The sequence below is a fragment of the Gavia stellata genome, chromosome 14 (assembly GCF_030936135.1).
Source record: "Gavia stellata isolate bGavSte3 chromosome 14, bGavSte3.hap2, whole genome shotgun sequence".
NCBI classification, from domain to species: Eukaryota; Metazoa; Chordata; class Aves; order Gaviiformes; family Gaviidae; genus Gavia; species Gavia stellata.
Window position 1 is genome coordinate 17,029,507 of NC_082607.1, and position 24,640 is coordinate 17,054,146.

At 49.7% G+C, this 24,640-nt stretch overlaps 4 protein-coding genes and 1 non-coding gene across 11 annotated transcripts in view; 1 reads left to right on the forward strand and 4 right to left on the reverse strand.

The window, feature by feature from the left end:
- SEPTIN6 (septin 6) overlaps window positions 1–4,402 on the reverse strand; it is a 31,991-nt gene extending 27,589 nt beyond the window's left edge. For 6 of the 7 annotated variants that reach the window (XM_059824639.1, XM_059824637.1, XM_059824636.1 and 3 more), the window contains exon 1: window positions 4,373–4,402. In XM_059824639.1, coding sequence (XP_059680622.1) covers window positions 4,373–4,399 — 27 coding nt within the window. In that variant the 5' untranslated portion in view covers window positions 4,400–4,402. Of the gene's footprint in view, window positions 1–4,362 lie in introns of all 7 variants that reach the window. The other variant, XM_059824640.1, reaches the window with a different exon arrangement.
- Window positions 4,403–7,244: 2,842 nt separating this feature from the next.
- SOWAHD (sosondowah ankyrin repeat domain family member D) lies at window positions 7,245–8,261 on the forward strand. The gene has a single exon (XM_059824217.1). It carries the CDS (start codon window positions 7,245–7,247, stop codon window positions 8,259–8,261), a length of 1,017 nt encoding a protein of 338 aa, XP_059680200.1.
- Window positions 8,262–13,885: 5,624 nt separating this feature from the next.
- RPL39 (ribosomal protein L39) lies at window positions 13,886–16,471 on the reverse strand. Its single transcript, XM_059824526.1, has 3 exons — window positions 16,418–16,471; window positions 15,937–16,040; window positions 13,886–14,228 (listed from the first exon to the last, which is right to left on the reverse strand). The coding sequence occupies exons 1-3, from the start codon at window positions 16,418–16,420 to the stop codon at window positions 14,180–14,182; spliced, it is 156 nt and encodes a 51-aa protein (XP_059680509.1). The 5' UTR covers window positions 16,421–16,471; the 3' UTR covers window positions 13,886–14,179.
- Window positions 14,698–14,829, reverse strand: LOC132318202 (small nucleolar RNA SNORA69). The gene has a single exon (XR_009484303.1). It is a non-coding gene; the product is annotated as a small nucleolar RNA SNORA69 (small nucleolar RNA).
- Window positions 16,472–16,576: 105 nt separating the features above from the next.
- On the reverse strand, window positions 16,577–24,243 carry UPF3B (UPF3B regulator of nonsense mediated mRNA decay). Its single transcript, XM_059824363.1, has 10 exons — window positions 24,064–24,243; window positions 23,769–23,875; window positions 23,547–23,653; window positions 22,140–22,238; window positions 21,675–21,785; window positions 20,925–20,968; window positions 20,155–20,343; window positions 19,508–19,659; window positions 18,502–18,814; window positions 16,577–17,636 (listed from the first exon to the last, which is right to left on the reverse strand). The coding sequence occupies exons 1-10, from the start codon at window positions 24,241–24,243 to the stop codon at window positions 17,490–17,492; spliced, it is 1,449 nt and encodes a 482-aa protein (XP_059680346.1). The 3' UTR covers window positions 16,577–17,489.
- Window positions 24,244–24,640: the final 397 nt, after the last annotated feature.

The following is a 24,640-nucleotide window of genomic DNA, read 5'->3' on the forward strand; positions in this document are numbered from 1 at the left end:
TACTGTTGCACAGAACTCAGCCTACAAGTCATTTCCTGTAGCCTCTTTTTCTAGTCACCTGTGGTTTTATATAATGCAGTTAAACCACACTTCACATCTGCTACAGGCCAGGAAACAAGTACTACAAAATCTGATTTCCAGTCACAGCAGCTGAGCCTTCATGTTAAGTACACAGCCACAAGGTATACTGTGCTACTCTGGCTAAAAATCCAAAGCCTGCTTGGCCAAGGCCTCGAGAGATCAGATGAAATAATGTTTTAAGGTCAGACTGGTTTTGACACACATCAGAAAGTTGTCAGCAATTACCAAACCTGCGGAGAGAAAATAAACATTTTCTATCTGATCCACCAAGAAATAGCGCAAGTCGTCAGTCTTCACACACCAAGTGGTGCTTCTGTATCCAGAACGCTGCTATATATAAACAGCATCATCATAAACAACATATGAATGCAGCAATTAGTCATCCTCCCTGTACGTTAAATGTAGACTTGGATTACCTTCTTCAAAACTGAAGGAGAGTATGTTAAGCTTATAAGCTTTTTGCTGATAAAGTGTTCAAGAACTATCTTTCATTATTTATCTTCAAAAACAATCTTTCAGGAGAAATTTAAAACGTGTAAAGAGGTACCAACAAGGTAAGCAAGGTTTAACTATTGTCTGTGTGAAGGCTTTTTCCATGAGCATCAGTGAGTGCTGGATGGCTGAGAGTCTGTCCGTACTCTCTATTTAAAGTTAGCATCTTCTTGGAACAAAGTCAAAGATGGGATCTCTGGGAAGCCAGTGTGAACACTGACACCACACCAAGATACAATACCAGATGCCTTTTCTTTTTTTCCCATATAGGCAGAGTGACCCCCCCACACCCCAGGACAGAATGGAGTGTAGTTGCTTGGGAGGAAGCAAAGCGTGTTTACCACAAACAAGATTAAAAGAACAAAAAGAGCAACCCACTCTCTTGCTGCATTGCCAGCTGGGTCTGTTGCAGAGTGAAGGTAAAGAGTAGCCACTTGGAGAGGTTATTTTATTTTTTCCCTGTCTTTGGAGGATTCACACACCTTTTGTTAGGGATTCTCCATGCCACAGAAACCACCGCTGCCTACTCTAATTCTTACAGAGAACTGTCAGAAATATATGGAAGATACAAAGATGTTATTATAAATGACCCCAAGCATGAAAGCATTGCACATTAAATATTAGTTTACATAAAATGGGCAAGATATAGACTCCAGGTGTTTGAATCACTCCAGGGTCCTCTGGACGAAAAAACGATTAGAGGAATATCTTGCTGAATGTGCATCTCTGCCTTGATCTGCTTTACATGACAAGTAGGTACAGCGCTGTCAGCTCCCGATGTCCTCGGAGCCCCAACAGGCTGTTACTGCTTTGTGGAGATAAAGCGGAGCATCCTCCCCAAGACATGCAATGGTGCTGCACATTGCAAATATCAATGCTCCATATTCAGGCCAATTTCTGGTGGCCTGGACTAAAAGAACAATAAAAAAGGACACCATGGCAAAAGAAAAGCATCCACTTGGCAACATTCAGGTAGAACAAAGAAAATAAAGAATGCTACAGCTCCGAACCCCAGGGACCCAGTGTCCAAACAAGGCCCGCACAACAAGAAAACACTCCTGAAGACTGCAGTACAGTACTTTTTCTGCCTCTAATTGAAAAGAGTGTTTCTGTTTAGGACACTGACAGCTGACGTTTAGTACTTCTGACACAATTTCCCACCTCTCCCCAGATGAGAATCACTTCAAACGCTGAGGCCTTGGAGACTCCCTTCAGAGGATTTCCAAACGGACGGAACAAACACAGCAGCACCATCCCACAACAAAAATAAATCAAGCAATGCTCACAGAGCTCCACCACTGCTGCCGATGCTCACAGCAGCCAATCCCCTGCCCCTCTGCCACCCTGTAAAGCCGAGACCCAGGGAGTTAATTCCTATACCTGAAACAACTCTTGCACGAGAAGTCAAATATCAAATTGCAAAGCAAGGCAGAACCTGAATTCAGGTTTCCACACCAGTTTTTCATGTCATCTTTAAGCCAGAACAACATCAGATCCCTTCTCATGACCTCGGCGTTATGGCATCCACTTCCCCAGACTGCATTTGGCTCCGATTAAGCAGCAAATTAGAGCAACACTTGTACCAATTACTTCTCACTTGTACAAACGTGTAATTCTCTTATGCAATGAGAGAATTATCGAGCAGACAGTATAAACATCTCCACGAAATAAATGCAAAGCAGGAATGTAAAGTGTAGCTAAAGACTTTGTATTTCTTTTCCTTGCTTGGCTGATAACAAATCGTCAGGATGCATATAAAAGAAAAACAACAGAAAAGAGGGTGAGAAATAGCTCTGAATCAGCCACCACAGAACGCAAGAAATGTCCACCAAAGCTCATGACCATTGACAACCTCTTCAGGCATATTGCATCACTCAGCCATTCAACATTCACAAACGGTCAAGTGCTTCCGAAATCTCGAATTCTGACAGCCCTTAAGATTACATTTCTTTATGCCCCTGCCAAAGGGCTGCAGAAACGCCCAGCTGTTTGGATACATTCCTAGGAGAAGTCTCCTCCAGCAATTAAAAAAATACGTATCTATATCAGCAGTCTTAATGATTTTTCTGACCTGTACTACAGAGACTGAGAGTCAGGCAGTGCCCAGCAAGCCAGTCCTCTGCACCCGCCCGCCACCCACGGGGAACAGGGTAGACATATCCCCTGCGGGTCTCAGCCTTCAAAACCTGCACTCTCCACGCTGGCAGAGGACAGGAGAGGGGCGCAGCTTGGCAGCGATGGGGGCCACCCTGCCTGCCCAGGGAGGAGGGGGTTTCACTGACCATCTCCACAATAAACGTGTGTTTAGATCGAAGGTTCGCTGGGACAGAGGCAGGACGGTTACCCCAACTCCCGCACGTACCCAGCCCCAGCTCTTGCACGTGTTTAACCCCGTTGGCACACATGGAGCAGCCCTCTGCATCACCAGGATGTTACGGCTGACTGCTCCACGAACCACGGCCACGAGCGGATGCCCAAGACCTGGGCTGACAAGTCATCTGTCTGGATAAAGACACTTTCAATTTGCAGCACACTAATTTCATGTCCGTCTCACAGCTAGCTTTCCCTTTTGCCTCCGAAGAGAGGCTGTGCTGTATCATAATTAATTCCAGGCCACTAGCAGATGTCTGAAACTCCTGTACATTATCTTAGGAAAGCCTAACGCTCAATTTCTTTAAAAAACAGGGGAGCAAATGAGTCACTTTACATACCTTGGCAGTCACATACAAGGCAACGAGTATGTCCAGGAGGAAATAACACCATGAACTGCCAAGGAATGGCTACATCTACCCGTTCAACAAGATTGGGTCCATGCTAAAATCTACTGCTTTGAAGAAACGGCAAGCACTCCTCTCGAGTATTATTTCTGTACGAATGCATGGACACGAAAGTTGGAAGCCCATCAAATCACAGGCAAAATGCTTCCGCATGCAAATGCATTACAGATGCCTCCTTAGCATTTCTCTAACAAGCGCAGAGGTGGCTCAACTCCCTCTGCTCCTCTTCTGGATAATTCTCCGCACGCACACGGAGAGCTCTGCGCTGTGGTAGGAAGGCAGGCGAGCATCGGCGGTGGCAGGTGTGCCCATGGGCAGCCGGGGACGACACCGCGGGGGGACCCTCGGGGACAAAGTGCAGCAGGGATGCGGTGCGGATGTTCAGTACGGGCTCCCACGGCTCCTCCGCCGCACACGGGGCCGGACTGACAACCTTCCCTGCATCACGCACTGACAAGCACGGGATGACAGTTTCTTTGGGAAGAGAACAGCATCCCTGGAGAGACGGGGATGCCAAGGAGCACTCTGCCCACTACCGCACCCTGGCCCGGGGAGGACCCCCCCCGGCACGGCAGTCCGGCCAGCCCCGGGCTGCGCTGCAGGTCCCTCTGCGTCCGCGGCGGGCCCCCGGGACAGCGGAACAGGCAAGGCAGGACCCCCGGGCCCACCCCGGTGCGGGCAACCCAAGGTCGCCGGGCCGGGCTGCTGCCCCACAGCCAGCGGGGGAGACCCCACACCTCCCCCCTCCCTCAGGTAACCCCAGATCCCCTCAGCGCGGCCCTCAAACCCCGACCCCCTGCGGGAGGCCGCCGCCGCCCCGGGCCGAGCCCCGGAGCCCGCAGGAGGCCCCAGACCAGTGCCCCCGCAGACCGCGCCCCGCCCGGCGCACCCTGACCTGGCCCGCCCCGGCCCTACCCGCCCCGGCCCGCCGCCCCAGCCATGTCAGGCGCTCCCTCCCGCCGTCCCGGCCACACCCGGCCCACACGAGGCCGACGGCGGCGACGCCCGGCGCCCGCTCCCACCTGCCGCGCCACCTCGGCCGCCGCCATCGCTGCGAGCCCGCCACAGGGCCCGCCCCGACCGGGCGGGCGGACCCGGGCGCGCCCACCGCGACGCCGCGCGGGGGGACACGACTCGCCGCGCCCCCGGCCCCGCCCAGCTCCGTGACCCCTCGCGCCACCACCCCCTCGCCCCGCCCCGCCCCACCCCTCCTCCGCCCGGCTGGGTCCTCCGGTCCCGCCGCCGCCGCCCGGCTCCGGGAGGCGCGGGGCTGCCAGTCCCCCCCCGCGACCGCCCGCGATGGTGCAGCCCGGGCTGCGGGCGGGGCCGTGGCCACCGTGTGGCGGGGCGCGCGGCGCGGCGGGCTGAGGCGCTCGGTGGCAGCCGTGAGGGGGCCTCGGCGCAGGAGCGCCCGACCGGCGGCCCCGCAGCCCCCAGACCCGCTGTCTGCAGCCTGGCCGCGCCCTGCCCGCCACCGCGGCCTCCCCCGGCCCCTGCCCGCTCGCAGCACGGTGAGGGGTTCCCCCGCTCGCCTGCCCTGTGGCCCCCCCGGTAACGCGGGCTGCGCGCCCGGCCGGCGCTAGAGGAGAGCCGTGCAGCGCTGAGGCTGGGCTTTACGGTTTGGGTCTAAGGGTCTGAGGTCTCCCACCCTCCGTAAATCACTTGCTATTTAAAATACAATGTCTGTGCGCTTTGCGTGCTTTCCCTGAGGTCCGTCAGGGCGGTTGGCGCTCACCTAGGAACCCGACTGATGGCGGCTGTGCCGATTTCTCGTCCGGTGGCTGTACAGCCCTTTCCCCGGCCCCTCTCGGCCCCTCGATGCAGCCTCAGCTCCTCGGCCCGGTGTGCGGGCGCGGGACAAGCCCATCTGCTGCTTTGAGGGTGTAGCTGGTGCAACTTGGGTTTCCCTTCATTTGGTGCCAGCACAAGCATCAAACAAAGGCTGCGAGAGAGGAAACTCGGTCCTTACCCAAAGCAAATAACTTTCCCAGCCCCTGGGACCCCCAAGTAAAGCCCCCAAGGTTGGCACCCTGGTTTTAGCCCAGTCACAGCTCAGTCCCTAATGCAGGTGTGACCAGGGTGGCCCTAAATGGGTGCTTTGCTCTGCACTGTCAGTGCCCTTGTTCCCGCAAAGCAGCACCTCGTTTCCCTCCTTGTTTTCCCCAGCTGCCACCCATCAAGTGTTTTAAACCATTCCCCAGGATCCCACGGCTGTGTGGGTCAAGTCCTCTGCCTCCTTGAGCCCGCAGAAGCCACTAACAGCCAGTGACAAAACCAGGCAGAGCCAGAAAGGGAGCAAGGGGACAATTATGTTTTCACCACCAGTCGTTTGGGCTTTATGGGATGATGCTGGCTCCCCACGCATCCCAGAAAAACTGGTCCAAGTGGCTGGAGAAAGGCCCAGCTCCCTTGAGGGCTGACGACCAGCCCGGGGCAGGTCAGAGCAGGACTAAAGCTTAGGGAATCAAAGAAAAAGTGTTGAAGGGGCTCGTGTGGCTCTTTTCTGCCTGACCAGCTGCAAAACCAGCCGGTGACAGTTCAGCCATGCTGTGGGTGTCTGAGGAGTCATGGATAAGAAAGGCCTTGGGAGAAACAGGACTGGGGGCTTTTGGGGCAGAGGAATTTCTCCTGAATCCTAACAAAATTAGGGTACAAACTGCTGGTGGCTGCAGCTGCCAGCAATGCTGAGCGTGGAGCCTTGCTGGGAAGTGAAACAGCAAGAGAGGAAGGCCAAAATGCCGCCAGGCTGAAACATCGGGTGGCAAGGGACCCAAAACATTACCCTGGGCTAGGTGTCCCTTACAGCACGGAGACTGACTGGCCACCGGGAAAGCGGCCCCTTGGGGCAGTAACCTTGGCCTTCCTGACCACAACACCAAGGAGAAGCATTGCAATGGTGGGGGGCAAAGTTTGAGGGGGGGCTGTAAGGCAGGTGCCTCAGCAAGGCACCCGGGGCTTTAGGGTGCCGCCGGGGCCAGAGGAAGTGGCCCCAGGACCAGTGTTACGGATTTACGCATGCCAGCCACCATGACAGGGTCCGACCCGAGGATCCCGCTGAGAATGCCAAGTCTGAGTGAAGCCTTCCAATTAGTCTTTTGTTAGTTCTTCGCTTACAGCTTGAGCTGGCTGCCTCCAGAGAGGGACCCCTACCCAATTCACGCCTCTCAATTATACCCATACCACCCATCACCCGATCCCCAAATCCAAGCACTTAATTCTGGTCAGTGGTCTCTTGATTTCTTAGCGGTGTTCACTGTCGCTGGGCTGTCCTTCTTCCGAAGTTACTTCACGCTCTTGGAATTGTCTCCTTGGTCCTTATCTTCATTCTGCTGGAATCCACTGAATTCAGTGAGTTCTTTGCTAGCCGCATTAGTTTCATCAAAAGTTTATGCTTGGTCAGCTCTTGTGGCCTGAGGCTTCGGCTACTGTAGCTGCTGGTGTAGGCCACTGCTGATGCTAAATGAGACTATTCAGAGAGAAGAACACAGTTAATCAAATTTCTTCTGTAACACCAGCATCGGGCTGCCCAGGACCCCCCTGCCCCAGCAGTGCCGCGTGCTCCCCACAGCCCCTGCACGCCCGCCCGCTCTCCCTCGGTGACACTGCAGGCAAGGGGGGCCCGGGGGAGCGGATGGCTCACGGCTGTGGCCATGCCCGGCCCCGGCGGCAGCCGCAGACGCAGCGTGACCAAAGGTCGCCTGCACCGCCCCGGCAGTGCGGCAGCACCGCGGATCCGCCGCCATGCCTGGTGTGCCCTCCCACGGTGCAGAGTCGGTTCCTCCTTTGCCTAACGTCGGGGCAGGAAGCGTGGGGTGAGAGCTGGGGAGCGCGAGCTGCAAGCTGTGCCCTGCCGGGAAGCGGGCTGCGCTGGCCAGCCCTGTGGAAGGTACCACCATGGCCCGGCGGGAGCGGGAGCGGGAGCAGGGCTCGGCGGAGCAGAGGGTAGCTGGCATCGCCCAGACATTCGCCTTCCTGGAAGCCACCCAGCCCCAAGCAAGGAGCCTAGCCCGCAGCTCCCATCTCTGGCCGGCCGCCACAGGGAGCAGGGAGCGTTTCCATCCACTGCAGAAGATGGACACCAGCAGGAGCATCAGCTGGGGCAACCAGGGCCCGGGGAGCTGGGGTAGGACTGCAGGCAGGCTCTCCGTTGGCCCCGGCAGTACCCGAAGGAAGGAGCTGAAGGAAATCCTCCTGCAGAGCAATAGCCCCAGCAGCACCATGCGGTTTGCCACCGCTCAGAAGACATCCAACAGCAGCAGTCTCCTTGCAGGGCTGCACCAAGAGCAGAAGCCTGAGCAGAGCCCCGAGGTGCTGTCCCTTGCCTTGGATCCCCTGGAGCACGAGTGGCTGCTGACAGTGGCCCAGGGCGATGCGGACAACATCATCAGGCTGCTGGACCTGGATCCCAGCCTGCTGACCAGGAAAGACTTTGTGACGGGCTTCACTGCTCTCCACTGGCTTGCCAAGCATGGCCACCATGAGAGATTCATCCAGGTCATCTCCCATGCCCAGAAGAAGGGCTATCCTGTCAACGTGAACGTTCCCACGGCCAGCGGTGGGCTCACCCCCTTGCACCTGGCTGCCCTGCAGGGACATGAGCTGCTCATCAAAGTGCTGGTGGGAGCTTATGGGGCAGACACCAGCCGCAGGGACCACAATGGGCGCAAGGCTTGGCAGTACCTGAGGGCAGACACCTCCAGGGAGCTGAAGGAGCTGGCGGGGGCCTTGGAGGAGGACTTGGTCCAGCTGTGCTCTCACAACACCAACAACAACTGTAAGTCGTCCAGAGAGGCCAGGGCAGGGCGGGACTGTGTGGATTCCGGGGCCAAGGCAAAAGCCCAGCGCTCCTGGAACTTGTTGACCCTCCGGGACTTTGTCAGGCAGGCATTTACTTTCTTCCAAGAGCGCTGAAGCTCCCCTGGCCCATTAGCCTGCAAACCCACACTGAACAGCCGCCAGAAGAGCCTGCAGGGAGCCGAGACCTTGGTGAGGGCCGGTGCTCGAAATCCCGGTCAAGTGGGGATTAAACCCCTGCATGGGGGCACCACGGCCACCCCGGGTCTCACGTGGTCTTTTAGGGCTGTGCCAGTGTGAGTGTGCATGGGGCAACCCTGGCCATCAGGAGCACTGCCTGGGGACAGCCCTTCCAAAAAACCGCTTGTCCCCAGAAGGGGTTTTTGCCCCCTGCCCCTGCTGACGGGGACTCCTTGCCACAGCCCAGCAGAGCCCCATGTTGGGGCTCGTGTGCCGGGCCTGCTGCAGGGACCTGCTTCTCCGACAGCCCGCGTGCCTGTGGGGGGATGCTGACCCACCATGGGAGGTGGTGTCCCGTGCAGGGGGCTGGGGGTGGACATTTGGGCTGCTCATTCCGGGCTGCCAGCAGACTTTGTGTGTGACTGTAGGTGGGTGACGCAGCAACTTGGTGACTTGCTTCTCCCACCTGTAAAACGAGGGCATTGGCACTGCCCTGGCTCCCAGCAACGCTGTGAGGTTGGACTGGTCATGGCGCCTTGGGTGCCTGGATGGAGACACTGGCAGAATATAATTAAATATTTCACAACCATACTTTGAGATGCCAGAAGCCTGGCACTGGGCTGACGATGGAGAAGCAACTATGGCTTCAGAAACGCCCCCCCCAACACTTTTTGATGTACGCTTCTCTGCCGGCAGGGAGAGCGAGTACAGACAAGCAGACTGTGCCACCGACCTGCAAATGCTTTCCAGCTCCCTGTGAGATCCGCGGATCTCTGCCACATGCACCTCCTCTGGGTTGCTGTTTGTTTATGACAGATAAAGCTGTTTCTCAGTAAAGTAAGAGCTGGAGTGCCTGGTTTGCCAGAGGAGGCCAGGTCCAGAGAGGACTTTCAAAGTGTAAGACAAGTCCCCCTGGCAGTCCTTCTCTGGGGACCCTCGTCCAGGGGAGCCTGAGACACTCAGCCCCACTGGGGATGGGGGCCAGAGCGGAGGAGGCGGGAGGGACACCCAGTGGGGTGGCATGCAGTGGTTCCTGCAGGGACTGGGGTCCAGGAACAGCTCTGGAAAGATGATTCACTGCTCAAAACCATGGAAAAGGTATGAAGAGATTATCTTTGTTGCTACTGAGGCCACGCTCAAAAATTAAACTCTTGAGAACATCCCTACAGCAGCATAACCCTGCATGTATGTACCAGTAACTGCATTAAAAGGGCAAAGCCTCTGCTCGCCTGTTTGTGTTTTGTTCACCAAATAGAGCTCTGCCCAGCTGATTTTAACTTGCTTTTTACATTCTCAAAGGCCAGGGCTGCTTCACAGTATCTTTAGAAAAACAACTGCCCCTTCCTCTTTTTCATCAGCATGAGACCATTTCTACCCCCTTAAATAGCAGTCCCATTTGAGAAGTGACTCTCAGACAGCAACTGGGGAGTTTCTGTTCCCCATCACAAAGCGGCAGCCCTTGCGGAGACACCTTGCTTCGGAGGGGAGTGGCAGTTTCTTTCCAGCTGCCTTTCTGGTGGTCTACAGAGGTGACCGAGGGACGGGAGTGACCTGGCCTGGCTGCGCGGGTGAATTTCCACCTTGATGCAGAAAGATACACAGGTAACTCCCTCGGGGGAACTTGAGCTTGTGGGTTTCACAGACCCTAAGCAAACCCCCTTTATATTCAGATTGTGCTCTAAAATGCTGCTCAGACACCGGAATAACCCAGTCTGCAGTGGACGATACATGGAAGAACAGCCTCCAGATGAGCGGATAGTGATCCAGTGACTGGATAGTGTCCAGTTCAGGTGACTGGGTGGACACACAGATGTGTCAGGACATCTTTTTAATCACTGAGGTCAGCAGCGGAGACATATAAAACACACTGGGAATGGATTTAATGCCTGCTCTACACCAGTTTTGTAACACACTAACTCTAATAGATTAAAGGCTATGGCAACACAGCTCCTTCCAGAACTTCTCTGGCCACATCCGTGCCACGGGACAGCAGGCTGGCTTCTAATGAGTCTGGTCACACCAGCACAAACTCCATGAAAAACACTGATGTCAAAACACCTGCGATGTTTAGTTCTGGTAACCAAAGTGCTGTTGGTAAGACAGGTGGGTGCATGTCTGACAAAATATTTTTTGACCTGTTAGTTCTTCGTCACCCTTTCACAGTAGCGTGCTGTCGGGAAGAGGGCACGGGATCGCTCTTACATCCTCCTCTGAGTAAGGCACAGAGTAAACAGTGGAATTAGTGAGAGTTTCCTTGAAGGAGCTGTTTCCTTGGCGTTTGTACCTGCAGCTTAGTCACTCTCCACCAGGAAACCTGGACTTCAATGTGCCATTCGAAAGTAAAATTTAACTGGCAAATGCTACACTTAAATACGACTAAATGATTTTTAGTACTTGCCTCCCCTTAACAGCTAACCAAAACTCCCTAAAGGCAACTTTTCCCCCATCTTTTGGTCATGGGTTTGAAGTCGTGTTCTGCTCTGAGGCAAATGAGGCAGGCACTTCAGGAGCAAGACCAGAGCCCTGCTTCTCTGGGGGGTGTTACAACATACTCATTAACGCTACCCCCCACGTTGCCTGCCCTGCAAGGGTTCCTCTCCACAGAGCAAAAAAGGGATCTTCTTCAAATTGCAGTACCCTTTCTGCTGCTGTACATTGTGTTTGCCCCAAACACCACGCCACTTCCAGGGACCCAGCCCTCTGTCTCGTGCAGTTTATTTTCATACCTATAGAGGGGCAGTTGGTTTGGAAATACAGACATGTTTAAAAAATATTCTTCAGGTACACGATCAGCTCTAACTTTGCTTCTCACTCAGAAAACAAAAGCATATCCACCAAAATTAATGAACTAGAATGTCCAAAATATTTAGATTTTTTCTTTAAAGCTTCTGTTGAAGTCATCATGTGTTAGCTCAGTTCTACAGAGATCCCTGATCCTCCCCGCAACTCTCACAGGGAAGGGGAGGACAAAGAGAGCTGCCGCAGGAACAACAGAAATCCTTCAAACACAGAGGTATTTGTGTTGGTTAAGGTTCTGCAGAAGATTGATTTTAACCCAATTTTAATTGGTACTAAATTTACTTCATGCTATCCCTTAATGTCCAATTTGAAAAGCAGATTCAGTCAAATGGGGAAAAATAGCATGAGGGGTTATTTTCCAAAGCAGCTCCTTGGTAGAAGCTGCTTCCAGCTAATAAAAATAGCACAGTAATGACAGTAATAGAGAGACTATCTAATAAATAGTAATAAATAGTTCAATCTATTGCTCAGGAAAGCTTTCCCACAAATGCCATGGAGAAAACTGTTTCTTTCCATTCTCAAGTCCATAAAATTAATTTTTTCCTCCTCAGCCAGGTCCTTACAATGAAAGAGGAACTCTGCAAGCAGCTTTGCCTGCCAGCAGTGGTGATGGGGAGAGGCGGGGGCGGTTCGCAGGGCTCCAAGGTTGATCTTCGATCCTCATTAGTGCTGTTATTTCCTAAACACTTGCTTCAAAGAGAAAAGCACAGAAGATATTTAAAAAACATTGGGGTAAAAGTGTTTGCAGCACGTGGGCCTCTGTTGAAACATCTCTGGCAATGCTCTTTGCTGCTTTCCTGTTGCAGTGAGTTACTGCTTCCCCCTGATAACGAAGTAGAAACCAGACTCTTACCAGACAGGAAAAGAAGCTAGAAGATACCTCTGAAGTGTCCTGAAGCTGGTAAAAATCCCAGCCTTGCTCTCCTGTGCTCACAGAAACCTCCAGCACACCTTAAGAGGGACTGACTATCGTGAGCTGTGAGCGAGGCATGCGTTTGTTACGCATTTACGCACGCTTGGCATATGCAGCTGCCCAGCATTATTTGCTATGAATTGTAACGTGAAGGAGATAAATCTATTTACCTTCAACATGAAAAGCAACAACACAGGTGTGGCAGCCTAAAGCTTCCTCAGGAAGCTGCCACCCAGGAACTGAGCCACCACGGCAAGCTGAACCCAGAAAACAGCACCAGAGCACTTCACAGCCCTCAGCGTCAGGATGGGCTTTGCCACAGCCACATCCGAGAACAGGCTCGCACCTTCAGTTAGTTCCTGCTGACTAGAGCATCTGTCCCAGGTCTGCACTGCAGAAGGGAAAGGAGCAGCAGCCACGCTGGGCTTAGTGCTGAGCCACAGCCTTCTCCTCTGCTTCCCTGCAGTAAATAGGTGATGTCTCACAGGCCCCAGAGAATGCCAGCATCGGGGAGCTGGAGTACCAACTACTCTGAGCACTTTAATCCCTTCTTTCCTCTCTTCCCTTTTTTAAATAGCTGCAATCTCTTCCTTTGAGCAACATCTTGAGTTACTACCCTTCTGCTGAGAATGTTTTAAATTAAGTTGCACCTGTGGCTGGCATCAAGACCAACTTGATCAAGCCAACACAGAGCTCCAAACAAAACTCAGAAGATGGTTATTACATATTCTAGGGAACATGCAGACATTATGTACTACAGTCTATAGGAGTACTGCATTTTGTAGGAGATAAATCTATCCGCTGTCCTTGCTGTATTCTTCCATTTCTTCCTCCTAAGTGAAACTTTCTTTCACCTGATTATTTCATTGCGCCCACTCCCCAGCCAGGATTTTAACTCCAGGCTCCAAGGGCTGCCCTGCCCTGCCCCACATCCTACTCCAGATCAGCTCCTGGTGCTGCAGGGGCCAGACCCACATAGGGTAAGATGCTGCCACGCTTGACTAACCAACAAGCGTGAGGCTCCTGAGGAGCCAGCTGCAGCTAACACAGGCTGGTGTTCAGGGGCAGCCTTGTACTTTTTGAAGTTCTTCTGGGCTTGTAACGTTTCAGTATTCGCCCAGTACCGCAGTGCCACCATTCACGCTGTTCCAACACTTTCAGTTCAGACATGCTCTTCCATTAATAAAAAAAGGGGTCATCTGACTGACCAAGAGGCCTAGCTACACTTTACTACCTGGTCTACCCTGGGTGTTCAAAAGGGTCATGTGGAAGGTAACGGTGGAATCAAGAATCTGCAGCCGTGCCAGAACCCAGCCATAGGGAACATACATGCATCCAACACGTAAGCATAATGTAAGAGAGAGTGGTAACTGGATTGACTTGGTTTAGCAGAAGGTTTTGTTAGTTTGGATCCCCCTCACCTACCACAGCATACCTCAAACAGGAAGCTACCTTACCCCAGAGGAGCATTTTCAGTGTGCTTTGCTTTCCAGCCCCATAAAACGCACCCAGCGGCTGTAAGACACATCTTTAGCAAATTCTAACAATGCTGCTTACTCTTCTTAGTAACCTTTCATAAATCTACCAGAAATGTAATCCAGAGTCTTCCCTGGGGTTAAGCAGTAAGAGGCTGACACTCCAAACAGTTACTGTAGCCATGGTGGTCTATGGATCATAAAGTGAAGTCTGCCTTTTTCAAACCTGCCTCTAAAAGACTTTTAAAAAAAAAAAAATTTCAGTGTGTCTAATAAAAGATTTTCTTCAAATTAACTCCTCTAAAATCAGTTCTCATTTTTATTCTGTTACTATCCCACCATATATATATATATATGAAAGAATTACAACCAAGTCTTTCAGGTCCATGTTTATTAGTAAGCCTGTACACTGTCAATACTCATGATGATGCCTGAAACAAAGAACACTAATAGAACACGGTCTTCATGTTTCAGATGCAAATTATTTCAAGATTTTCCCAGTCAATATCCATATCCCAGACTAGCTTATAAAAACACCCAAAACATTGGAGATTGCAGTCCAACACTACAGAAGGAATCCCTTGGGGGTCGCTGAACAGCGTACAGGGTGTATCAATCTGATGCAGAAAGACAAGTGTTTAATTAGAGTTCCCAGGAGACAGTCTCTCTTACAAGCCCAGTTTGGTCCTTCTCCAGTGTCTCCTTTTGGAGTTGTACCTAAGACAAAAGCAGTGTAAATTAGCAAAGTGCACACACACATTTGAGGATCCAGGTGGACTGAAACCACCTTGAATTAGCTGAACAGTAAAGGACTGAAATCTTTCTTATATGCTATAGTGGCAAGCTGCCAACAATAATCAGCTGTGTACTTTTTTCAAAATTTCTGTATCTGTTTACTTTCTTCATTCACTAACCAACTAGCACATTACCGCTACGGAATCTAATCCTCAAAGAGATAAAGGTGCCTGAAGAGAGATGCATCAGCCCTAGCGTGTGAATATGCTACCTCCTCTTTTGGAGTCAAGACCTGTGATCTTGTACTGATTGTCCAATGATAATGAAAACTACCTCTTGAATGTAGTTCATAGTCCAACGGAAAAAGTGTAATTTTTGTTCAAAATATGAAAGCAGAGCAGTGTATGGAAAAGGCCCTCTTCCAGGAAGGTATATTCATTTATGAGTATATACTTGTACATGTTAAGAACAAACGGTTTCACCACCGTATAGGTGAAACCAAAGACGGCATTAACAGAGTTACTCTCAGCAGGAAAATGGCAGTACTCCCACAGAATGAAGCACTGTAATTGCAGCCTGCTTTAGCACACAGTTTGGATAAAACTGATGACCGAGGTACTGAAGTGTCACAAGACAAAAATTCATGATTTTGCCCTATGACAAAGTATTCCAAAGTACTGCAATTTAGCTAAAACAGAACCCCGTTGTAAGTTGGTATCTGGAAGACAAGGATACAGTCTGGGGCACACAACACTGATTTTTCCTAGAAAGAAACAAGTTAGGAGAAGTAACAGCAACAGAACCTGGCAATTCTGGACCATTTTCACTGCCTGAGTCAGCCACTGCTACTGTCACCCTCCCCCCTACTTTGGACAAAAAACAACATGGGAGAAAAGATCCTGCTCCCTTAGAAAGTCTAGACAAGGAAGCATATGAGAGAAAAAGCTAGGTGCACAGCGCGAGTCACCAAACTATATTGGTTGAAGCTTTTAAACCAGAGGGCTCAGACAGGCACCACCTTCTGCATGCCTCACATTTACCTAGTATTCTACAGTACTGTCTTACTGCATTTTCCTAAATACAATGCTTGAAAATAAACACTATAGGCAAATAAAAAGGAACTGCTGCAAATTATTTCTGCAGTCATGTGCTAAGATCTTATACTATCAATTTGATCTCCCATACACCCAGCAAGCTCTTTGCTCCCTTCTGCATCTCAGAATACCCATGCTCAGTAAGGTACTGTTCCTTGAAAATGCAGGAACCCAAGGGACAGCTATGAGAGAGGGGAAAGGTGTTGGGAAGGGGAACATCAGAATCAAAGAGGCTACCAGGGTACAAATTCTGGAGTAAGTTATCCCCACGTACAGTTCACGCTTTCACTTTACACGTGGCATCACTGAACACCTGTGGATACTTGCAGAGCCCTGGAATGAACTGAACTGCCACAGAAGGAAATGGCACAGAAGCCCCACACTGCCTCAAGAAAACACAAGGGGCCGGCGGAGTTGTGTATCTGCACTAAGATACTTGTATGGTATTCACGGCCACAAAATCGCACTTTTGCTTGCATAAACGCTTTTACACAATTAGCTTCTGACTTCAATCCACACCGCGACAAGCAGCCTGATTTAGAGCCTGTGCGGCTGCAGGCTGCAATTCCTCCAAAAGCAACTGCCGATCTTATTACCTGATCTTATTGCCCGTTTTCATGCGAATCCATTGCGGGATGGGCCGGTTCTGCTTCTGCTTCTTAGCAAGGAAGCGTTTGATCTTGAACGTCTTGTGAGACGACTGGAAGAGAGAGCAGCCGTTAGTCCCACACGGCAGCCCCCGGCTCGCAGCCGGCGGAGGGCAGCTCCGCCGGGCCCGGGCCGGCCCCACCGCGGGAGCTCCGCCGCGCCAGCGCTGGCAGGAGGCCCGGCAAAGCAAGCCAGACACCGGCACCGCCACCGGCACCACCCCCGCCGCCCCGCGCGGTGAGGCGGCCGGTAGGCCGCGAGGCCTCGGCGAGGCGGGGAAAGTTGCACCGGGGGCCCTCCCGCTCCATCGCGGCCGCTCCGCCCCGCCCCCCCGCGCGGCCTGCCTGCCGGGAATCCCAAGCCAGCCCCCGGCGGCAAGAGGGCTCGGGGTGTCGCGGCACGGCGGCGGATGGCGGCCGATGGTCTCACCATGGCGCGGAGCTGCCTGGCGTCCCGGCGATGGCGACGGCTGAAGAGGCGGAAGGGGCGGGGGGAAGCGGCGAGAGAGGCCCCGCGGCCACAGCACCCCCTAGCGGCCCGGCGGGCCCGCCGCGGCGCAGAGGGAGCTCAGTGAGGGACGGCGGCGGCACGAGTTTCTGCGAGTTTATTGGTTTCGGTACAAAAGAGCTATGGCTAAAATTCGCTAGCTTAGGAGGAGCTGCTACTGGTGAAGTCTCTTTCTGGGCTGTAAAACAATACTTCAAGTTATGAGGGAAGATGAAGCAGTACGGATTTCAGACTCTAAAGAAGGGAGAATGCTGGAAAAGAGGAGGATGCTCAAACCAGCCACATTTGATTAGAAATAAGCATTTCAACGCAGGTAGACTTTACATGAGAATTTGTCAAGAAGTATCCCAGCCAGCTTATTCATACACTCCAACTTAGTTACTTTATCCAGAGAACCACTGAAGAGGAAGGTCTCTCCCTCCGCAACATCACCACTGCAATGCCAGATATTCTCCCCTCTACATGCCAGAGGGCTCCTCTTCACTGGTACCTCAACAACCCCAGCCTGCGTACCTGTCTCGGTGCTAGACTGACATAATTTAGCTATCATTGCCTCAGGTAGAAACACCACACGACATGGCAACACCTGTGTTAACTCCAGGCAACTTCAAGCTCGCTCTGCTTAAGTGCGTCAAACACTGTCTCCAATCGCTTTACAGTAAAGCTCTGGCTTTGGATCCATGTGTCATCTCCTCCTGACCGCATGACTCATTTATTATCACAGTTAAGGCCATAAAGTCTTTCTACTTTGCAAAGATTCTCTTCGCTGTTGTAGTTAGATGCTGGGAAAATAAATTCAAATAACTGAAAATACAATAGGAACACATTTCAAATTCCAAATCTACAGCTGAGGTTCTTTAACCAGAAACATCCAACAGCACAATGCCCCCTTTTCTTCCTTTGTTCCTTCTTCGCTTCGAAGGCACTTCTGGATTGCGTAGTACATGCTCTTTGGCTGCACAGACAGTCAGAACACATAAGGCTTGCATGCTAGTCACTCCTCTTCCTTCATATTACTGGTCTCACTCTCTTGTTTCTTCTCCACTCCCTGATCTGTGGACTTCGCAGCACTGTCTTCATACTGACACAATCTGCTTCGGCTTCGGGCTCCTGGCTGGTACAGCTGCATTGCTGGACGATCCTGAAATAAATCAAAACTATTTAGATTCTTTCATAGCCCCATGCTATCATGGTTATTACGGCATCAGTGATACCAGAAATGGCTCAAATTCAAACTTTTCAAGGTGTTCTAAGTTAAATTATTCCATCATGGTGGCAATGTAACTTCAACTGTCTCAAATCAAGGTTGTCTCTGTTGTAAGGCAACAACCCTGTTCAAGCCACAAAGAACACTGCACATAGTTGAAGTTACTTGTAAAGAGTTTCCTCTTGAGACGAGTTCAGCTCACCCTCTCTCAGAACAGAGGCCAACTTCAAAGCTTCCTCAAAACCCTGAGTTTCATTTATATCCAATAATGTCTTAAGTGACATGGAAAACTTGCATACTCCTGCTGCTGCAAAACCAGATTTGCAGAGTATATAAAACTAAGCTCAAGACATTTTTTCTTGAGTCTACAGGAGATCCTCTGTTATATTCTACATGTAGCAGTCTTGTCCCTGTTTTGGAGGAACCTGTTCAATCACACTCCCACTTTGAGACGTGACTTCAGGCATATATAGCATCAGCAGAGATATGGGTAGATTACTGATGCTCTACCGACACCTTGAAGATACAGCTTATGGCATAAGTCAGGACATGAAAAGGAATCAGTGTCTTTACACTTTGCCCATGGTATCTTGGCTTAATTCCTACACAGTGACAAGAAATACCACAAACAGCTTAGTGGACAAACAGGCAATCTTTCTAGCAATAACAGAGTTTGTTACCAGAACAGGAAGAAGTTTCAACAGAGAAACCACATGGTTCTTTCCTTGAAATGCTTTTATCCTAAAAAACACCAACTGGTCCCTATGAATCAACACATGAATTTAAAGAAATCCAGCACCTTGTTTCTGATACGATCCCTCTTAACTGTATCCTCTTTTTTATCGTCTTTGGTTACTTTCTCAGATTTGTCCATGCTGCAGGTAAAGTCTGTAAGATCACTTTTCTTTCCCTTTTCTCTGAGTAAGTCTCTCTCCTTTTTCACCTCTTCCTCTTTTCTTCTAAAAACCTTCTCTTTCTCAAAGCGCTCTTTCTGCCTTCGACGCTCCTCTTCTTGGCGTCTCAGTTTCTCCCTCTGTGCTCTCTCATATTCTCTGTCTCTTTCAAAATCTCTATCTCGGTCCCTGTAGTCCTTTACACACTCATCTTCTGATCTGTATGAAAACAAAACTGAAAATTAAGCTCAAAAGATTCATCAAACAGAGCTGGGAGATCAATGTAATACTGGTGTAAATTTGCAATACGAAGATGACACACTGGTAGGTTCTAGGGAGCTTTTGGGAAGCTGTAATAACCTGAGTCATGCATGATAACCACAGATGACACTGCTAGTGTTTCCTAGCCTTCTACTCACATAGCTGGCTGAGTCTCCTCTGGCTTTGGAAAACACCTGAATTTCTCTGTCTCATCTCTATTTCTCACATGGCAGAACTGAACCTTGAACAGATCATGGAGCTGCTGAGAATGACACTTTCCACTTTGACCTTTTACAAGACTTAAAGGGACTACTAACTGGAGTACACCTCTCCTCTTGCCATGGTTGCAATTCTCTCATTGCAAGGACAGTGCTCACAGCCTGTTGCACGTCACCTACACCTGGGCTTTTTTTGTGGAGTTCCTACAGTGAGTTGCAAAAAATACTAAAATTTGTCCACTAGTGAAAAATTGTCAGGTAATTCACACACGGGGATGTGTGCTGTCACAGAGAACACATCCCATGCCTTATATCAGAAAAATAACTTCAAAGGAATTTCAAAACATGGTCATGGCAGAGCAGCCTAAGCCTCAGTATGATCAGGAAACAAGGTATATATACATATATATATTTATAGCAAGTACTAGAATACTTTTTTGCCTTCTCTTCTTTTGTCTCCCCATCAGATCGTTTGGCAGATGCACTACTCGCATTTTTTTCCTCCCTCAGAGTCTCTTTTTCCAGTTTCTTGGATTTTTCTTTTTTCTCCAAGTCTTTTTCATCTTTTTCAGGCTTCTTAAGTAGCTACAAAGAAAACAGAAGTCTCAACTAAAAAGCTCACTCTAATACATATTGTCTGGCACAACACCGAAATTGCATCAAAGGAACCATAGTCCAGTAAGAAATAAACATTAAGTAATGCTACTGCAAACCGTAGTATTTCTAAAAGCTGGAGTGTATGAGTAAGCATAATCCACATCGCAGACTAGGATTTTTTCTCCTAAACCAGGCCATTTTAGAAAGCTTAAAAATAGTCTCCATTCCACAGTGAATTCACGATTCTGTTTACCACAGCATGTACAACAGTCACATGACAAAAGCTTTAAATATCACTATGAAGCATTACAGCATGTAAACCTTTACAATGCCTAATATTCAATATTACAAAAAAGTGGTAATTTACTAACATCAAACTCATGTGATTCTTCACACAATACTCAAAACACATTTTGAGAGACTGATATACAAATAATAGGGGAAAGGGAGTGCAACAGTTTATAATAAAGAACTGTTCTAGACCTTAATCTTTGGTTCTTCTTTTGATCTGTCTCTTTCTTTTTCTGGGCATCTGTCTACTTTCTTCATTTTTTCTGCTTCTTTTCTCTTCCTTCTCTCCTCCTCTTTCCATTTTCTTCTTTCTTCTTCTCTTTGCCTTTTTCTTTCCAATTCTCTCCTCCTCCTCTCCTCTCTTTTTTCTTCTCTCAGTCTCTGTGTGTGTAAAAGCAAAGAGAAATAGTGTATTTTCACACTAGAAAACATCCCTTTAAGCCCAACAAGATACCCTGCTGCGAAGTGATAAAGTATTTCATAACCAAATAACTCACCTCAAAACCGCCTCTATTATAAAAGAAAAAGTCCTGCCATCTTTATTGTTCTGTTGTGAACCTGAACATGTTACAGCAGCGTGTCATTTTTTTTCCTCACTCATAAGACAGTACAAATCAAGGCTTAAAAACCCAAACATAACACTAGCCTCAGCCTTTATAAGGACCTCAGCCATAACTGCATTAAAAATGAAAGCATTAAAATGGAATCTGGTTTGACAGTGCCACAGAGATGTTTAGCTGTGACCAGAATGTACACAAAGCACCACCGTTCCTACACAGGCCAGCGTTCGAGTAGTTTAAAATATGTGAACCAGATGTTAACAAGTAAGTTGGGCCAAAAGCTTCTTCTTCAAAAGGAAGGGCAGAAACATATCAATAAACACATTGGAATATACACACCGATGCTTTAAATGAACAAATTGTACTTGCAAGCAACAAGAAGATTCTGGAGATAAGTCTTACCTGTTTATTTTTCAAGAAGTTCAGTAAAGGAGTCGTCTTTTTAGCTAGAGAATATATAAAAACAAATGTAAACAATTTGCCCTATCTGATACTGCAATACCTACAACAAAACCCTATATGAAATGAAGAAGCCTTATGGATTATCCAGCCTATCTCCTCTCACATACAGCAATACAGCCGTGAAACAAGTATTCCAATCCTATCCCTGAACAGTGGCAACTATTAGGGTTCTATAAGCTTCTTTATGACACTAATATGTTATCCAGTACACCTATTTGTAAAGGGATATTCAGTCTGCAGTAGGCTTTTCCCAGATTCTCTCACTTTGAAACAAGATACCTGTAACAGGCTTAAAATAGAGTCTTCTGGTCATTTTTGTGATATTTTACCCAATCACAGTATCTCTTAACTTGTGCCTGCATGGAACATCACTGCTCACAGCATTTTGCATTAAACATCACTGCATCTCACTGAAATGCAGTCATCCCACAGCCCAGTCTGGCTAACAAACATCTGACTAGCAACTTGAAGGAAGGCTATCATATAAAACTTAAACCTAGAGAAGAATTTAGAGCATGGTAGCAAAATACAATACACTGAATAATAGTAGCCTAAAGGTTTAACAAATACCAAGCAAGCATACAGGAGAATTCAGTCTCCTCAGGGTTGAGAAATCACAGCTCTAAATTACACCACGTACATTTCTTTGTGCTCTAGGAAAAGGTAACTATAATACATAGATTTCCATACCTATTAGCTCTTTGTTTCTTGCTTCTATTTCCTCCAACAAAGTTTCAGGAGTGGAGGTTAATTTTTCATCATCTGCACTGTAACTTTCCAAAAACTTCTTGTACTCTGGATCTACAGGGGAGGGGAAAGGGAGAAGGAAAAAAAAGGAAAAAATATATACTGTCGAACAAAAAGAATTTGCATTGCGTGCTGCTGGAAGTCTGGGTTAGATTTGCATAAGTTGTGTTGTTTATATGTCACCTTTTCATAAGCTGGCAGCTCTCCAATGAGCTGCTGCATTACGTTTGTCTAGGACAATCATATTTAATAGATTTGCAACTGACAAAGCAGTACTAATAAGCTTCACATGTAATTAAGCAAACATTCTATTGACAAACTACAGTGTCACAGTAAAAACATTATATTCAAATTACTGCTAGGACTTTCAAGTCTACACACACAAAAGAAAATAGCTAGCTATCATACCATCTTCAATAGTTCCAGTTTTAGCATCCTTTTTCTTACTCTTCTTTTTTGCAGCTTTCTGGAAAGGTGCAAACTCAACTATGGCAGCATATTCCTGACCTGTTAAGAGGAGAAGGTAAAATACATTAAAATAGTGATGAAACAGATATAAAGTAGAGCATATTGTCCATGTCTAAAGCAGGAAGATAAACCTCACAAGAAATATGCAATACTAGAAGAGACTACTTGGACAGCATAAAAAAAATTTTGTATTTTGAAAGCCATTTAATAAAAAAAACATTTTAGAGACAGAAGAATTAATGAACTAAACACTCTCACTATGTTAACAAAACAGTAAATTCACAGACTCACAACAAGACAGAAACACTAGATTTAAGACTGCCCATAACCATCAGTTCAGCCACCTCAGCTACACCACACCACATAATATCCTCATCCTACCAACTATGCATTCATTGTACAAGTAGAAGAGAATATTTTAAGTTAATGCAACTGAGGCAAATCTCAGTTTTTGGCAAAATACAATAGAATGCAAAACATTACAGGCAGGCTTTAAAGTTTTATCTTCTGACAAGAATGCTATATTTATGGCTGCATAAATCCAATATTGCTGTTGGGTATGGCAAATAGGTCTTGCTAAACATGTAACTTCAATTATCAATGAGAGACTAACAACTTTTAGTGCTACCCAGTGTAAGCAGTTTTGAAATGCAAAATTTAAAAACCATAAGATGTACTGAACACCTAACATGTATTTAGAAAAAAGATAAGTGGCAATTAAATACTTGGATGTTTAACCAATGAATTAAACAAAATATTTGTTTCCTACAGATGAATGTCTCCAGAGTGCAGTCACTTTCACAACTTAGACCACACGGAATAAGCTGTTCCTTTTTCTGAATCAAGATAGCTCCCTCAGTTGTAAGTTGGAACGAGTAATAATCTGAATTAAAAACTGACTGAAAAGTGAGTGACACTGTTAGAAGTATACAAAACAGGTGAAGGCAATAGCAAAGGGCGGCATCATTACCCGCAGCTTCATTTAGTTTGGACAGCGACACCACCTACTCACTTTCACTTTTCAAACTTTATACTCAAGTATCACAATGCAAGTATTAATCTCAGTAACACAGCAACTGGTTTTAGATTGATACCGCTACTACCTCGATGTACACTTAACTGGGTTTTGCAGGTAACATACAAAATGGATTTAGAAATATACAAAATCAATTTACGTTAGTTTCCACAAAGCGTAAGACATTTTCTACATGACATTGACTTAAGGCACTAAAAACAAATGAGAAGTGGCATGTTAGGCTGCTCACACCCATCCCTCTAGAATTCAACTAGCACACGGCACACGCACCAGGGAAGAAGTAAACACACAGCCGAGCGCCGTTCACTTGCCTTTGTGATCGACAAAAACATAGCCGTCAAAGCGATCCCTGAAGAGGACTATGTCTTCCTGGTTTTTAAAGTTGATATAGGCTCTCGAGAACATGTGAGGGTACAAGCTGCAGGAAGAGAAGACCGAGAGAGCAAGGCTGACTAGGCGGCGGCGCCTCTCGGGGCCCGGCCGGCGGCAGCGGCGGCTCTCGGGAGCTGCCCGGGCGGGGCCGGCGGCCCTACCTGGAGTCGTTGGCGAAGAACTCGAAGTAGTCGTGCTCGGGCAGGGGCTGGAGGTGCTCCTCCAGCTGCTCCTTCGTCAGGCTGGGCGGCAGCCGGCGGATCACCACCTGCGGCACGGCGGCGGCGGTTAGGGCGGCCCACGGTGCCGGGCTGTAAGCCGTTGCCGCCGCCGCCGCCCCCCGCTCCTTCCCCGGGCGGCCCCAGCCCTCCCCCCAACGGCCGCCTCCCACGGCCGCCGCACGAGGCCCGTTACCGCGGGTGGGGGGGCCCGCGCCGAGCGGCGCGCAGGCCGCACCTTGCTGAGCGTCTCCTTCTTGTCCTTGGGCCGCTCGAGGCGGTCGAGCTCGGCGCCGCCGGCCCTGCCGTCCGTGCCGGTGGCGGGCCCCGTCCCCGTCCCCGTCCCCAGCAGGGCCCCCGGCCCGGCGGCGGGCCCGCGCCGCTCCTTGGGCCTGGCGTTTTCCTTGTCCTCCTTCATCCCGGGCCGCGGGACAGCGCCGCGCGCCCCCACACGCCCATTGGCCGCCGCGCCTCTCGCGCGACTGCGCCTTAAAGGGCCACGAGCCGCGCCCTCGGCCGAGGCCTCCCCGCCCCGGCCCTGCCGGACTACGGCTCCCGGCATGCCCCCGGCGGGGCCCGCCCCTCCCGGCACCGCCCGCACCCGGCGGGGTCAGCCGCCGGGGCCGGGGCCGGGGCCGGGGCCGGGCGTGCTGGGGCGCGGCCACGGCCTCATTTCCTGCCCCGGCACTACCGAGGCGCGCCCCCCCCCGCAGCCCCGTGGAGCCCTGTCGGTACCCCCCCCCCGCCCCGGGCCTGCCCCGGCAGTGACGGCAGCGCGGCGCGGGGCAGGCCGGGAAGGCGCGCGGGGCAGGCCG